The sequence below is a fragment of the Aethalodelphis obliquidens genome, unplaced genomic scaffold, assembly GCF_003676395.1.
Source record: "Aethalodelphis obliquidens isolate GAN/ISIS:26980383/991018 unplaced genomic scaffold, ASM367639v1 scaffold5, whole genome shotgun sequence".
Taxonomy (NCBI): Eukaryota; Metazoa; Chordata; class Mammalia; order Artiodactyla; family Delphinidae; genus Aethalodelphis; species Aethalodelphis obliquidens.
Window position 1 is genome coordinate 47,028,561 of NW_020837949.1, and position 16,264 is coordinate 47,044,824.

The window sequence follows — 16,264 nt, forward strand, 5'->3', positions numbered from 1 at the left end:
TTACAATGTGGAATGCCAGGGAACGTCTAGCCAGAAATTATTAGGAGGTGGCGGTCATGGTGATGAATGGGGTCAGAAAAGAAGGGTTCCCTCTGGTGCAGTAGTCTGGCAGCCACTCAAGAATTCTAGCATGATATCCACCTGGGTGTGCAGTCTATGCTTTACTTTTGTTCTTTCAATAAATCCAATGAGAAATTGGTGGCAAAAAACCTGGACACTAAAACAAGCAAACAAGTCAATGACTTACTTAGATATCCTTGTGATTCTTTCTGCATGGCTGTTATGGGGCAGTCTTTATGCGTTAACAACAGCTGTTTCAGCTGTGCCACCTCGTTTTTCAACATGGACACTTCATTCTGGAAAGAGACGGATCCAAGTCATGTTAAGAAGACCAGAGAATACAAACCCAAGGCCCCGTGCACTTTCAACAGTGTAACTGGCACACTTCTTTTCTGTTATGTCTGAATGACATTAATAATATTATTTAACGGGATTCACCTGAAAATTTGTAGCTTGCCTTTGATTTGGCCCTCAGGTTTCCCAGGGGCTTTCTGAAGAGACTAGGTTTTAACTCAAGAGCTTAATCCTATTAAAAGTTACTTAGGTGGGACCCTCCATTCTACACTGACTGGGTGACTCTAGGCAGGTAACATAACCCAGCTAAGCTCTAGCAACCTTGGATGGGAATGAAAATAGTACAGAGTTCTTTGAGTTGTTGTGAGGATTAAATGAGGTAACATGCAAAACACGCAGAACAATGCCTAGCACATATGAAGTGCTCAATAAATTTAGCTCTCATAATAATTCTCTTCAGGCTTTTTTTTTAAGTTTTTTTTTTTTTTTGACATGGACCATGTTTTTTTAAGGTCTTTATTGAAATTTGTTACAATACTTCTGTTTTATATTTTGGTTTTTTGGCTGCAAGGCATGTGGGATCTTAGCTCCCCGACCAGGGATCGAACCCACACCCCCTGCACTGGAAGGCAAAGTCTTAACCACTGGACTGCCAGGGAAGTCCCCATGCTATCTTACAGGTTCAGGTTTGACATTGACCACGAATAGAAGGTGAACGTGAGGCACGGGGAGGAACTGTGTGGCAGGGTGAGCGGCTTCAAACTGAAATGCCCTCAGAATAAGCCGATTTCCCAAAAGAAGTTCTTCATGGGCTACAGTTCAACAAAGCACGTCCTTCTGCCTGATGCCACTTAGGAGGAAGCATGGAAGTATACAGAGCAAATGCAGGTCCTCGATTGGTGGGATCAGGTCAGCCCAGGGAGGCCAAGTGCGATAGAGTTTAGGGCCATGACTGAGTTAATTTGACTGGTTCATTAACTAGTTTGGCTAATTTCAGTCTATAAACTTTTTCCCTCCTCAATATCAGGGTGTTGTGGATTTACTTAGATAAGTGCCACAAATCTCCACTTTATGTAGTAATTCACAAAGATAGGTTCATAGTTTGTGGAATAATGTACTTGGCACCATCGTCTACAAATACAGTTGACCCTTGAACAACACGGGTCTGAACTGTCCGGGTCCACTTCTGTGCAGATTTTTTCCATAGATAACAATACTACATGATTAGCAGTTGACAGAATCTGAGGATGCGGAACCACGGATACAGAGGGCTGAGGATGGGGTTTGAGCATAAGCGGATTACGGGATCTGAGGCCAGTCTTGGAACCAATACCCGCTGATATTGAGGGACAACTGTATAAATGTAGAACAGATGCTTCCAAGGTGCTGCCACTTGATAAAAGTAAACTGTAAACATAGCACTACCTCAAATAAGCCATTTTACAGTTGTGATAAATAACACCTCTCTCTGGCCAATGTTCATTTGTGGCTGCCCCGCAATTATACTCCACGTGGAGGAGACGTTTCAAAAGCATGCACACAGAAGAAGGTGTTTTAACATTTGTCATTAAGTTGTATCTACACTTTCAGTATGAACTTGGCTTTTGAGGCATGTATTTATCACCTAAAAAGTAAGTTTGGGATTCTGAAGTTAATTAAAAAATTTTTTGGAAAATTGTTTCAAAGAATACCTCCTAATTCCAAATTCATTTGCAAAATACATTATAAGTAATCAAATGTTGAGTAGCATGAATAAAAAAATAATAAAAATCTCATCTACAAGGCTTTTATGCCTATCTGACGAAAGGGGGGAGGGATAAGTTAGGAGACTGGGATTAACATATATGCACTACTATATATAAAATAGATAACTAATAAGGACCTACTGTATAGCACAGGGAACTCTGCTCCATATTCTGAAATAACCTATATGGGAAAAGAATCTAATAAAGAATGGGTATGTGTATATGTATAACTGATTCACTTTGCTGTACACCTGAAACTAACACAACATTGTGAATCAACTATACTCCAGTAAATTTTTTTTTAATGCCTGAGAAATTAGCACTAATGATGAATAAATCACATAATTTCACAGGAAAACTGCTCTTAAATTTGAGAACGTTCAGGAAGGTGAATTGCACCTCCCACCTCCAAATAAGTGCGGTTGATAAGGGGCCCTATCAAAGCTGAAAGTGACCCTTGTCAATTTGGGGGTCAGTGGGACAAGTTTATTTATAGGACAATTTATTTTAGCCTTAAACACTATTTTTTTCTCTAATTTTATGCCCATTTAAATTCAGATAGCCATCCTTCCTTTTCCCAGCTCCCCCTCTGCTTAAAATAGCCTGTGTAAAAGAAAGTTACTTTTAGACCATTAAACAGAAGGCAGCCCCTGGTTAAAAACAAAACAGACAAAAACAGAACAGAAAAAGGAGAAAAAACTAAGATGTTTGAATGTATACATATTTGGCCTCAAAATGAAATGTGACATGATTTGTATTTGGACTATAGAGATAACACTTTTCTGAAATCACAACTGCTAGACACCTGGACCCTAAGGGGAAACTGTCCGTTGTAGACAATGGTTCTAAGAAAGTGGAGTAACGCTCCAGTCCTTAGTGAATCCAGCCATACTTTTCTTCCATGATCTAGGAAACAAACGAGGAAAGTATTTAAAATAAAACAACAGGACTCTGTTGCCTTCTTCTACTTCTGGAAGAAAAGAAAAGTCTCACTTGGCGGCTGCCTTGGAGGGGATGATTTTAGTCTCCATTTCTTCCTCCTCTGTGTCCTCAGCAGTCACACCTTTTCTAGGCAGTCTTCCATCCCCCAGACTCGAAGTGTACGTTGCCCCTTCCTTAAAAAAAACACCTTGAATTCCGTTCTTCGGGCTCCTACAATTGCAAGGAGCTAACTGCCTACAATACTTGGCATATCCCAAACCATTTCAGGATAAACCTTTTGCTTTCATGAGAGGCCACAATAAAACAGCACCAATCACCACAACAAACAGTGTATGTGGTGTCCTGGCCTATAACCAAAGCCCCATAGAAAATAGATGATTTTAGTGGCATTTTTTTGTCTCTGGACAGCAAAGCACTTTATTAATAAACCAATACATTGTAAGTATAGAAACTGAGGACCTGGGAGTTGTGAGGGTCTGTAAAAATGTAGGAACCTGGAGAGCACTGTAACAACTGACCATCATTTAAAGATATATGTGAATATGGACATATTTCTTAATGTAATATATTAGTAATTATGTTATTTAGCTATGTTAGGGTTGGAAAATGAATGCCAATTAATATTCTCCATAGACAAGAGCAATCAGCCTCCCTCTTGCTTAGATCATGCACACATAAGTACGATACTGATAAGGACTAAATAAAAGTCTAATGGCCAGAGAAGCAACAGAAATTCATGGGGCAGCTTCCAGCAGAAAAAGGAACTCTCAAATGAGAGTTGAGAATAATCGGGTTTGGCTCCCCAAATTGCCACACCAACCTAGTGTAAAACGAGGTGGTTGGACTAGTTTTCTAGTTACTTCCTGCAAGATAGTTTTTTATTCTATGAGTTGCCTTCTATTGAGAATGCTAATTACCTAATAATCTAGTGAAGGTCTCCATCTTGATTTTTTATTCACTAGTTAATTGCTTCTGGTGTTCTCAAATGGGCTTATATATCAAGTCTTATATTTCCTAAGGGAGCCAGTTCTAGCACCTCCTGTACTTCCAAATCTTAACAGGGCAGATTCCAAAGCAACATTTACAGTTTCACTTTTGTGCAAAATTTCAAGTCCATGTACATTTCCATATTGTGAGAGTCTACAGAGCCTTCATCAGATTCCATAAGGGAGCATTTGGGTTAAAAACAGGAGAGAATCTCTGCCCCAGAGGAAGCGGAGTGAATCATGTGTGCTGTGCACATGCATAAACATTCCATATTGATAGATACTGATAGATATCATTCTATATTGATAGACCGACTGATGTAGGAAATGCACAAATACTAGACTATATTTTAAATAAAAATCCTTTTCAAGATAACATTAATAGAAATCACCTTGAATACATTTTGGAAGAGAAGAACCAGACAGCAAATGTTTCAAAATGCATGAAAGAAATCAAAAGTGGCCTGCAGTTCTAGTAGGGAAATAGAAACCAGGACTTCTGGAGACATTTTCTTATTCTGAATTGCCTTGCATTATGAATTGATGCAAATCACCAATTTTTTTTTTACTCCCTTGTGTAGTTTCTAATAATAACTATAGGTCTTCATATAGAAGCACTTTGCAAAAGCAAAGTATTAATAATAAGTATTGATTCTCTTGCTGAAATCAGCTCTTCATTCTTTTCTTTTTTCTAAACTAGTTTGGGTTTGTTACTCCTAAAAGTTTAGCCATTTAAATAGGGACTGTAAGAGTATAGACGTAGTTAAGATTAATCTGTTCTTAAACCCATAAAGTTGCCTTGGGATGAAGTAGCACCCCTATATAGACATTCAACACTGTAATAACATACTTTAAACAAGCACTCCAAGAAGTCCCTAATAGCTACATTTTCAGTTTTAGGGGGATGTCATTTTGTTAATATGATAAACTCCAAATGCTTTTTGATGCAAGCAGTAGTCCATGCCAAAAAAATAATCAAAATGAGCCCTGCCACATAGCCCCTCCCCTATTTTTTTTTTTTTTTTTTTTTTGTAGATTAACTGAGGCCAGGTTTGGTTCATTCTAAAACAAAGGACTTTCAATTTGTACAGCAACAGTTCCCATCTGGCCTATTCTCTTGCCAAGTCCTAAACCTGAGCTCGTGTGTCTAAAATTTCAGCAGCGACTTAGGCCATGTGTCTTTGTACTGAAAAAGAAAAGCAATTATTTCCGTGGGCGACCAGACGATTTCCGTATCATCTATTGAACACAATCCACTGAGCACCACATTAGCAGTTGATGAATTTAGAGCTGATCTCAGCCACTCTGTCAGTGAAAAGAATGTGGATTCCTTCATAGTTGAAGAACTTTCTAGAATGAAAGATCACAGAGCAGTGGGTTAGGTCAAGAGAAGACTCGCTTGGGTTTTCATCCTACTACTTGCTGGTTGTGTGACTTTCAGGAAGACTTCTCATGTCCCCCGAGACTCAGTTTCTCCCAAATAAAATGTCAGATTGGGTGGTTTCTAATATTTCCCCCAGTTCCTATACCTGTGTTGACCTCTTGGGTAGAGATTTGTTGCGAGATGAGGAAATGAAGTCTGGGAGTTTGATTTTGTTTTCTCAGTTCTAATTTTTCCAATCTGAAGCTCTGCAGCCTAACTAGAAGATTTATGCTGGAAAACAACTCAAAAGTGGCAGCTGGCCATCCAGACCTTGGATATTCCTTTTGGAGGGAGTTTGTTTGTGTAGCACCTTCCATTTCTGTTTACTTAAAATTTGGCTCACTGGACCAGCCTCAAGAGAGACAACTTTTTCTTTTGACAAAGGTCCAGTGAGAGGGAAAGGGTCATTCAAAGGTAGCAGAATCTGCATATCCTCTCCAGCATCACACGGCATGATGCAGAGCGCTCGGCATCACAGAAAACATGGAGCCCTTGTGGTTTCTGTCCCTGTGAAGCAAAGCAGTGGTTGGAAAACACCAACAACGTAGTCTTTTCAGAGACCGTCCCTTCCTCAGGCACTGCTTTAACAACCAAAAATACTGGTGCCTGTTGAATGGCCCCAATAGGACTTTTTTTCTGGTTTTCAGGGGCTAGAATTCTAGTATCTCTTATCCTTCCATTTTGGTTCGAAAAATGTGAAAATTAATAGATTAGGTTTGGGACTTCCCTGGTATTCCAGTGGTTAAGAATCCGCCCTCCAGTGCAGTGGATGCAGGTTCGAGCCCTGGTTGGGGAACTAAGATCCCACATGCTGCGGGACAACTAAGCCCGGGCCGCAACTACTGAGCCCGAGTGCCACAATTAGAAGCCCACGAGCTGCAACAAAAGATCCCATGTGCCACAACTAAGACCTAATGCAGCCAAAAATAAATAAATAAAATAAAAACTCTCTCTTCTGGCAATAAGCATGTTTTAAAATATACTCTTTTAAAAAAGTAGATTAGGTTCACATATAAGGATATAACATATCACATATCACATATAACATATAAGGATATACCTTATATGTTAAGTACCTTATATGTTAAGTGAAAGCGATAACATATGTTCATATGTCAAGTCATGAACACATCTGACGTCAAAGTAAACCAGTATCCTCACTTTTCCTGGCTCTCTGCTATGACCCCCTCCATGTCTTCAGGCTCTAGAATGATGGTCAATACCCTGGGGTCATTCTGCAAGGACTCATTTTAGTTAAAACTGATTTAAAAACTTGTCCGCCTCTGATTACATGTCAGCTGACTACTCAAGGCTCCTTCATCTAGGTCAGTGGGTCTCACTCGGGTAATTTTGCCCCCCACGGGGGACATTTGGTATTGTCTGAACGTTTTTCAGTTGTCACAACTTGGGGGTGGGGTAGAGGGTGCTACTGATACCTAGAGGGTAGAGGTCAAGGATACTGCTAAGTATCTACACTGCACTGGAGACAACAAAGAATTACTGAGCCCCAAGGTAACAGTGCTGAGATTGAGAAAACCTGCACCTGTTCATGATCCTCTTGCAGATCTCAGAACTGGTAGCAAATTCCAGGGGTTCTCACGTTTCAGTCATTACAAAACCACTGCTGTGATATTTGCTAGGTCACATACACCAGAACTTTTATTTACTTAACATGTTCGTACAAATTAACTCATTTTTTAAAGATTTAGCCTGGTCCTTACCAAAAATATCTGTGAAACTGAAGGTTTGATGTTCTGATTACATTTTTCAGTACACATAAAAATTAAAATATTATTAGTAATATTAAAAATGTGTACTCATGTCCACCTAAAAGCTTCTCACATACTACTATGCCTGCCAGATTCTAGAATTATAGACTTTCACGTTAGAGTGGTTTCGGCGGTGTCTGAGTCCAGCCAAACTCTGCGGCTTGATTCCCTAAATCCCATCTTTGCCAAGTGGTCAGGCAGCTAGTTCTTGGACACTCCAGAGATGGGGAGCTCATTCATTTATTCAGCAGATACTGAGTACAGACACTCAGGAACTCTCCATGCTAGACCCGACATTAGAAAAGGGGGTAAGTGGTCGGGGGAGAGGGTAACAGAGTCTCCAACTTCACACAAGCTTCGTACAAGCCAGTGGGAGGATTTCTTATCTTGCTTCCCCCATATCTGCTATATACGTTTCCCAGTTTCTTTCTCATGTCTGTCGTTAAAAGAATGATAAACTTTGGGGGGGAGAGTGAACATCCATAAATGATGACAGTCAGTCCCTGTATAACCCAAACTTTCTTTGTAAAATTTCAGTTTGTACACTGGACGTCTCAAGACCATTTCCACTTAATGGAATTAAATATGCAAAGGGGGGTTTGGCACCCTAATTGCTCCTTTCTGAGGATGCGCAGAGGATGGGGGGGTGAAGGTGACCTATGAACTACTGAGGAGCAGGTTCTCCCTATTTTAGGCATTCTGTCCCCTCTTCCCTCCACTCTTTAGCCATTATCTCTGCTCCTGGAAGCACTGTATATAATCCAGCACTATAATCCACGATTTTTACTGCGATCCCTGACTGCTTGTCACTTACATAATACTTGCTTTTTCTTCTGCTGGTGAACAGTGCACTTCTTTTTGTGTTAGAACAAATGTCCTGAACTGTGTCATGTGTATGGCATGAAGTCCGCTGGAGAAGCTCCAGGTGCTGGAGGTTCTCAAAAATTCCTAGAAGTGGCCTTGTTATAAAATGTCCCCCCACTGAGCCACCCATGGAAAGCAAAAATCATGCAAGATCCAAATCTTGTCAAGTTTAAAAATGAGATGGAAACATGCCTTTTCTTATGGAGCAAAATAATAAACACAAACCTCCCTTTTTTCCACTAAACAAAAATATAGATAATCTAGTGTAAAGTGAAGCAACCCCGTCACCCAGTGGACATAAAGAGCGGCCTTTCGGTTGCAGATTTATGATGCACAAACGGCTCTGTAGACATTAGTTCATTTATTCCTCCCAACAACTTTATGAGGTTATTATTCCCATTTTATAGGTGAGGAAACTGAGAGCCAGAGAGGTTAAACCCAGCAGGTAGGTACGGAACAAGAGTTTGAACCTCTGTCTGACCAAGCTTCTGCTCCCAGCCCTATAGATTAATTGGGCAGGGTTTCCCTCCTCAGAGCAGACCGATGTAAAACTGAATGGTTGTTTTGTTTTGTAGAGTGTCTCGGAACTAATAAACCTTGAGGAATCAGCCTGCAGTTGCTCTGTGGGCTAAGGGGTGGTGTTAGTGCTTAGGTCAACAAGTGCCTGCCGGGGCAGGAAATGCCAATGTTACACAGGGCCTTTGAGTCCTGTGGAGAGAGACAGTGGCCTGCACCTGAAGCTGCATGTTTGTCTGGGTGAGTTCTTCTGCTTTCTTTTCCAGTGACATCACCCAGACCTTCCTCTTCTGTCTGCAGCGGGTGGCGGCTGCCCGGTTCCGTTCCAGAAATTTCCGCCGCCTCTCGTCAGGATCCTCATCCACCACCCTTCGCCGGCGCCCCCCTGTGGGCTGAGGCGGCTGTATCGTCTGGGTGGCCTGCATCTGTTGTGTCGCTGGTGAAACCTGCTGGGAAAGAGAGGGGGAGGGGGTGATGGGGAGAGAGGAGGAACGGCTGGGTAAGGTGTTGAAATGCAAAACACAGGGAGTCGCTTGTTTTAGTTAGCACGTTACACTTGTTTTCTAAGAATGAAGTCAACAATGAGATCACGCTCATGAAAAGGAAAAGCATCACCCCGCTATCTTCTATGATATTTTGGCAAAAGATACAGGGATGATCTGCGAAAAGAGAGTCAAGTAGATTTTTTTCCCCTGACTGGCATTTGGCTGAATCATGATAGAAGAAACATTTTTTTTTCTCCTCAGATGTTAAAAATATTTTAAGATGCCTTGTAAAATCTGAAAGTGCCAATGTATGGCACAGGTGAAAACAGAGGTCAGGGTGACTGTCACCCTACTGATGAGTCTTCTGTCATCTGCAGAAAACTCCTTCTGGGCAGGTTGTGAATGCCTTTAATACTAATGGTGTCAAAACCATGTTCCTAGAACACACCTCTGGGACAGCACTGCCATTGTGACTCCTATCAAAAGAACCCCGTGAAGCCTGGAAAGCAGCTGAAATCCTTTTGTCACAATTTCACAGTTCTTACTGCAAATGCCGAGCTGGACCTGCAAACTGCAAATGGGCCTGTCTCCTCCTCAGAGCTTGACCAAGGCTGAAGGAGTTACAGGAGATGGTGAGTGGGTGAATTTCTAGGTGATGGGGAAGCGGGGCCTTCGAAAGTCCATCGTGATGCGGCACTGAGCCCTGTTAACACACCGTGTCTGTTGACAGGGAGGGGTGGTTGTATATACTTACATTATAAGGAAATCCTAGGAGTGGCAAAGCACTTTACTAAAAAGTTTTACTATGCTTATAGATTCCTTGTAAGGTCTGCATGGGGCTCAACAACATCTAAGGTTTTAGGGACTCCCACACATATGGCTTTATTTCCCTTCATACAGCAGACACTCAGCACCTAGTGAAATTTCTATGACTGATTGTTGATGAGTCTGGACACCTAATGCTTCCCTAATGCACGTCACTCCTTCCCTTTTCTTCATTCTCAATAAAGGGTGGTGGTGGTTTTTTTCTCCTCCCTCTCATTGCTCAGTCACTCAGGCTTATGGCTGTAATACCTATAAAGTTGTTTTACAAGAGGCATTTAACCTGCAGAAATAACAGGCAAAAAGTTTTAAAAATGAAACCCAGCCACCTTTTCTACCACATTCCAACCCTATGATTGAAATCAATCAGAATGACTGTAATTGCACTAATAATGGCTCCTGGTTGACATCAGCTGACTGATGATGATATATTTTAATCCTAAACTCTATCAAACCCTCCATGACTAACTGAAAAAGAATCAGTCTCAGGACTGAGGTTAGATTGCATCTCAGTAATTTTGTTTAAAGCAAAGACATTTTCTAAAACTGTTTATTGGCAATTCCTTTCCTCCGAATCACAGAGGAATAACAAAATAAATTGTCTAAGATCTTACTCACCAGAGCGGCTGATGAAGATGTATTCCTTCTTATTGGCAAACGTTTAGCACTAGTCATTTCAGGTGCAGTAACTTCTGAGCTAACCACCGCAAAGCAAAGCACTAGGAAAGAAGGCGCTAACCTGGCTATTTTTGCATTCTGTCGGGGTGGGGTGGGAGGGATAAATTGGGAGTATGGGATTAACAGGCAAAAAATGAATGAAATACATTCATTCATTTCTTTGTATGAATTAGTGATCTCTCACTGCCAGCCCTAGACAAGACTCTCAAGTAGGTAAAACTGGGTTTTAATCTCCGGTGCAGGGACCTCTCTTTCAATACTGTATTCTACCATGCTAACGTTAACAAGCCTTTACCCCCTGATGCTTCTCCTCTGCCTTTACCCAAAGGGGTAAGTTACATGGTGGTTTCAGGTGCAGTCCAGGTTCAGGGTCAAGGTGTGGTTTGGTTAAGAGAAATTCCTGGTGGCCAAGGAGTGGTACCAGGACTCTGAAGTCACATTCTTATATGCAAAAGAATCGCAAGAAGCCAGGAGAAATTGAAAATGCAACCCTAAGACCAGAATTTGTGCTTTAAACAAAATTATCAAAAACTATAATTATTGTTACCTATCATTATCTTTTTAAAATAGCATTCTGTAGGGGTGGGGTGGGAGGGATAAATTGGAAGTATGGGATTAACAGAGGCACACTACCATACATAAAATAGATAAACAAGAAGGATTTACTGTATAGCGCAGGGAACTATATTCATAGTTCTTGTAATGAACTATAATGGAAAAGAATAAAAAAGAATATAGATATATATATGCATAACCAAATCACTTTGCTGTACACCTGAAACTAACACAATATTATAAACCAACTATACTTCAGTAAAATAAATAGAATGGCATTCTGTTGACACAGATGCTCTGAAAATTTTGATCAAAAATAATTAACTGTAATTTCAAAATGACAGAATTTATTCCAAGTCATCTTAGAATCTCAGAGTTGGATGACCTTAATAAACTTCTGTTGTTCTGACAATCATACAATTAGGCCACATGACAAGAATCTCAGTATCAACCAAGTTAATACAGTTAGCAGTGGCATTTTGAATACGGTCTAAATGATCTTGTTCAAATTTCAACAAGACCAACCTGGACTCTTTCTTTTTAGTAGCATAGGATAAAAAAGCAACTTTGTGCAGCCAATTATAAAGGCAATTAACTGATTGCATATAAAACTGGCCACTTACTGACTTGAGATGGAGGGCAATTGGCTAATTCGTAATTAGCTAATGAATGGCTTTTATATTTAATGAACTGTTAAGCTTGTCTGTGAAGTAACTCGCTCACAAATGCAACCAAAACTTGATGCTATCCATTTTTAAAAAATATAAGTATACATGTGAATCTATCTGCCTATCTTTGACCTTATTATAGTTTATAGTTGATCTATTATAGTTCTCTTTTTCCCTTCTAAATATATGTCCTACTATGGCACATGACTAAAAAGGTGCTTTGGATAGCATTTTATTGCTAAACTACTTGCTAAGCTTCTATCACATTATTCGGTTTGGAATTAATCATGGCTATCATGTATTGAAAACTGTGCCAAGGGCAAAACATTCTCTTATTTAATACTCCTGAGGGTCTATGAGCTTGGTCTATTATCACCCCATTTTACAGATGGGAAAACTGAGGCTTAGAGAGGTTCATCTACTGACCACAGTCATACAACAAGTAAGGTGGGAAAAGAATGAAAGTTTTCTCACTCCAAAGCCTACACTCTTATTTTCTATATAGAATACCTCTAAGAACTTTGCAAAAGTAAGCTTAGCTAATAAATAAGCTTATCTATTGAATGGAGAGTTGCTTATGGATAACACATTTTGTGGATGGCTGTCCAGGTTTGGTGTGTGTTGGAGGGGTTGATGCAAGATCTCTAAAAGCTGCCCGGTGAGAGGTACAGAGGCAGACAATGGAGGAGACAGTGAATAAGTGTGATTCCAAGCTTCTGACACCATTCTGACCCAGCTGGTTGGAACCTGGCAGTTTGAATGGGTGGAGGGAACTGACAAAGGTCATCCCACTTGAAGGTCCAAAATGTCTAGGACTAGCCATGCTCCTATACATGCCCTTCATCCACTTACTAAAACTCACTCGGGTACATGGACCCGCCGCTCTTCTTGGGCTGGGTGACGTAACGTCTGCCAGATCCCCCGACCCTCTTCCAGTTGTGTCTAAATGCTGGCTTTCTTTCTAGCCACTCCTGGTGACTTTCCACCACTGGGATTTGGCCTTCCCCTTGAACTGATCATCTACAGAGCCTGGCTCTCTGCCTTCTCCCTCCAACACATTTCTCACTGGGTGGAATGAGTCACCTTTCTTTACCATTTACACAACACCTTACACCCTAACATCCATTACCGGGCCTCTTTGTCTGCCTGAAATTGTTACCCTTTATATTTTTAACACTTACTGTTATTCAGAAGATTGCCCATTGTATTTAACTTCCATTTTGCAGGTGACAAAATTGAGTCTCTAGGATGTTATAAAGTACTGCAGATAGAACCATGGTTAGAATTAACTTACTTTTCTCATCCTTTTTTCACATCTTTCTTTAAAGCTTAAATTCGTAGTCCTCCATTGGTGTTACTTTTTTAGGGTTAACATTATAACACACTGCAAAATAGATTTTGGAGAACTTGAAGCTTACGTTTGCCCCTAGAAACTAAACCTGATATTTACCTTATTAGTTATAGAAACTATGATCTGGTAGGGTCTTATGGGTAACCCAGAGCCCCCCCCAGAGTGTCAGATAGAACACCTGGGCTCGTCAAACAAGGTTGCTGCCAATGAGCCCCATATTTGAGCTTGTACTGTTAACGAGAAGGGAGAAAGAGATGATGAAAAAGGTGTACCTGTGCTTGGTTGCCGGAGTGCAGGGGTGGGTGTGGCGAGGTCTGGTGATGTGCCGGGTGTGCATGAAGGTGGGAGTGGGAGTGATGATGTGGGTGGTTCTGCTGGTGATGGGGCTGAGGATGAGGATGGTGTGCTGGGTGCTGGTGCTGGTGTGGGTAGGGGTGATGGGCTGGCAGTGTCTGGTGCTGATGTGGGTGTGAGTGCATGTGATGGTGTGGCGTCTGGTCCTGACGGGACCCCATCATTTCCATCATGTGTCCCATGGTGTTCATATTCCCATTTGACATGGCAGCAGGGTGGTGAGTCAACGCAGCCTTCAACCTCTGAAACAGAACAAAACAAGAGGGGACAGCTGAGGTCAGTCGTGTACACAATAGGGATTTTGAATCAAAATGACTCATATTTTCAATTTTATAATATTTTATGGTACTATTGTTAACATTTTTTTACTGGTAGCAGTATGACTTTTATATTAATTTCAAATTTTCATATATATTATGGTAGGTAGAAGAATCAATGTCAGCCATGAATGTTAATTAATTCAACTGTCATGGGAAATGAGCAGGATACCCTAGATATTCTGCTAAAAGGTATTTCCTACTCTCCAGTTGTTAATCATATCCTACTGACAGCCAAATGCAAGTATAAACCCAATGGAACCATTCAATGTGATAATGCCACTGAACAAAGGGCCCATCCGATATGGCACTGTGTTTTATGATGAGTCATAAGAATAAAACATTTTTGCCTTTCAAAAGATTTCTCAGACCCAAAGAGGAAATCACTTCAAATTTTGGAATACAGGAACAGAACTAATGTTAAGTCTTCAAATTAGGTAAGAAATCCATAACTTCTTGAGTCAATATGTAGATCTTCCCATTTGTTACCATGATACTTCTCACAGTCCCTTTAATAATCTAATTTTCTCACATAGTAACGTTCTTCTGACTTTGGGAAGGAAATGAGGAAAGTAGAAGAATATGGACCACTGCACTCCTACAGCTTCTTTGATGACCACATCACAGGCCAGGTACGTCCAACACGAAAGCATCGTCCATCAATAAGCAAACAGACATGCACACAAATAACTTCTCCCTGAATCTGATCTCTAAGCAGGGCTCAGCAAGCTTTTCTATAAAAAGTCAGATAGTAAATGTTTTCCTCATTGCATGCCTTAAGGTCTCTCACAACTACTCAACTCAGCCCTTTTAGCACAAAAACAGCTGTAAACAGTATGTAAACAAATGACTATGCTGTGTTCCAATACAACTTTACATATATTGGACAGGGACAGGGACAGGATATCTGAATTTCATATAACGTTCACATGACACGAAATGCTATTCTACTTTTGATATTTTTCCATCATTTTAAAATGTAAAAACCATTTTTAGCTCCTGTGCTGTGCAAAATTAGGCAGTGGGCCAGATTTAAAGAGTCTGGGACACGGGTTCGAGCCCTGATCTGGGAAGATCCCACATGCCACGGAGCAACTAAGCCCGTGCGCCACAACTACTGAGCCTGCACTCTAGAGCCTGCGAGCCACAACTACTGAGCCCGCGTGCTGCAACTACTGAAGCCCACACGCCTAGAGCCTGTGCTGCGCAACGAGAAGCCAACGCAATGAGAAGCCCGCGCACTGCAGCAAAGAGTAGCCGCCACTCACCACAACTAGAGAAAAGTCCACGCACAGCAATGAAGACCCAACACAGCCATAAATAAATAAATAAATAAAAGAGTCTGGGCCAGATTTAAAGAATCAGTTGGCAGGGAGGACCTTCAAGATGGCAGAGGAGTAAGACGTGGAGATCACCTTCCTCCCCACAAATACATCAAAAATACATCTACATGTGGAACAGCTCCTACAGAACACCTACTGAACGCTGGCAGAAGACCTCAGACCTCCCAAAAGAACAGATGCCAGAGGGTGACCTACACGCAGAGGCGGGGCCAAATCCAAAGCTGAACCCCAGGAGCTGTGTGAACAAAGAAGAGAAAGGGAAATCTCTCCCAGCAGCCTCGGGAGCAGCAGATTAAATCTCTACCATCAACTTGATGTACCCTGCATCTCTGGAATATCTGAATAGACAATGAATCATCCCAAAACTGAGGCAGTGGACTTTGGGAGCAACTGTAGACTTGGGGTTTGCTTTCTGCATCTAATTTGTTTCTGGTTGTATGTTTATCTTAGTTTAGTATTTAGAGCTTATTATCATTGGTAGATTTGTTTATTGATTTGGTTGCTCTCTTCCTTTATATATATATATATATTTTCCCCCTTTTTCTCTTTTTGTGAGTGTGTATGTGTATGCTTCTTTGTGTGATTTTGTCTGTATAGCTTTGCTTTTACCATTTGTCCTAGGGTTCTGTCCGCTTTTTTTTTTTTTAGGATAGTTTTTAGTGCTTGTTATCATTGGTGGATTTGTTTATTGGTTTGGTTGCTCTCTTCTTTTCTTTTAATTACTTTATTTTTTAATTTTAATAATTTATTTTTTATTTTAATAACTTTATTTTTCTTTCTTTCTTTTTTCCCTTTTCTTCTGAGCCGTGTGGCTGGCTGGGTCTTGGTGCTCTGCCCAGATGTCAGGCCTGAGCCTCTGAGGTGGGAGAGCTGAGTACAGGACATTGGTCCACTAGAGACCTCCCAGCCCCTCGTAATATCAATCGACGAGAGCTCTCGTAGAGATCTCTATCTCAACACTAAGACCCAGCTCCACTCAATGACCAACAAGCTCCAGTGCTGGACACCCCATGCCAAACAACTAGCAAGACAGGAACACAACCCCACCCATTAGCAGAGAGGCTGCCTAAAATCATAGTAAGTTCACAGACA

The 16,264-nt window shown here is 41.0% G+C and overlaps 1 protein-coding gene across 4 annotated transcripts in view; it reads right to left on the reverse strand.

The window, feature by feature from the left end:
- The window catches only part of CREB5 (cAMP responsive element binding protein 5), a 416,133-nt gene that overhangs the window by 8,839 nt on the left and 391,030 nt on the right, over positions 1-16,264 (reverse strand). For 2 of the 4 annotated variants that reach the window (XM_027102311.1, XM_027102313.1), the window contains exons 8-10: positions 13,431-13,754; positions 8,818-9,048; positions 248-356 (exon numbers count right to left, since the gene is read on the reverse strand). In XM_027102311.1, coding sequence (XP_026958112.1) covers positions 248-356; positions 8,818-9,048; positions 13,431-13,754 — 664 coding nt within the window. The remainder of the gene's footprint in view (positions 1-247; positions 357-8,817; positions 9,049-13,430; positions 13,755-16,264) is intronic. The other 2 variants (XM_027102312.1, XM_027102314.1) reach the window with 1 other exon arrangement.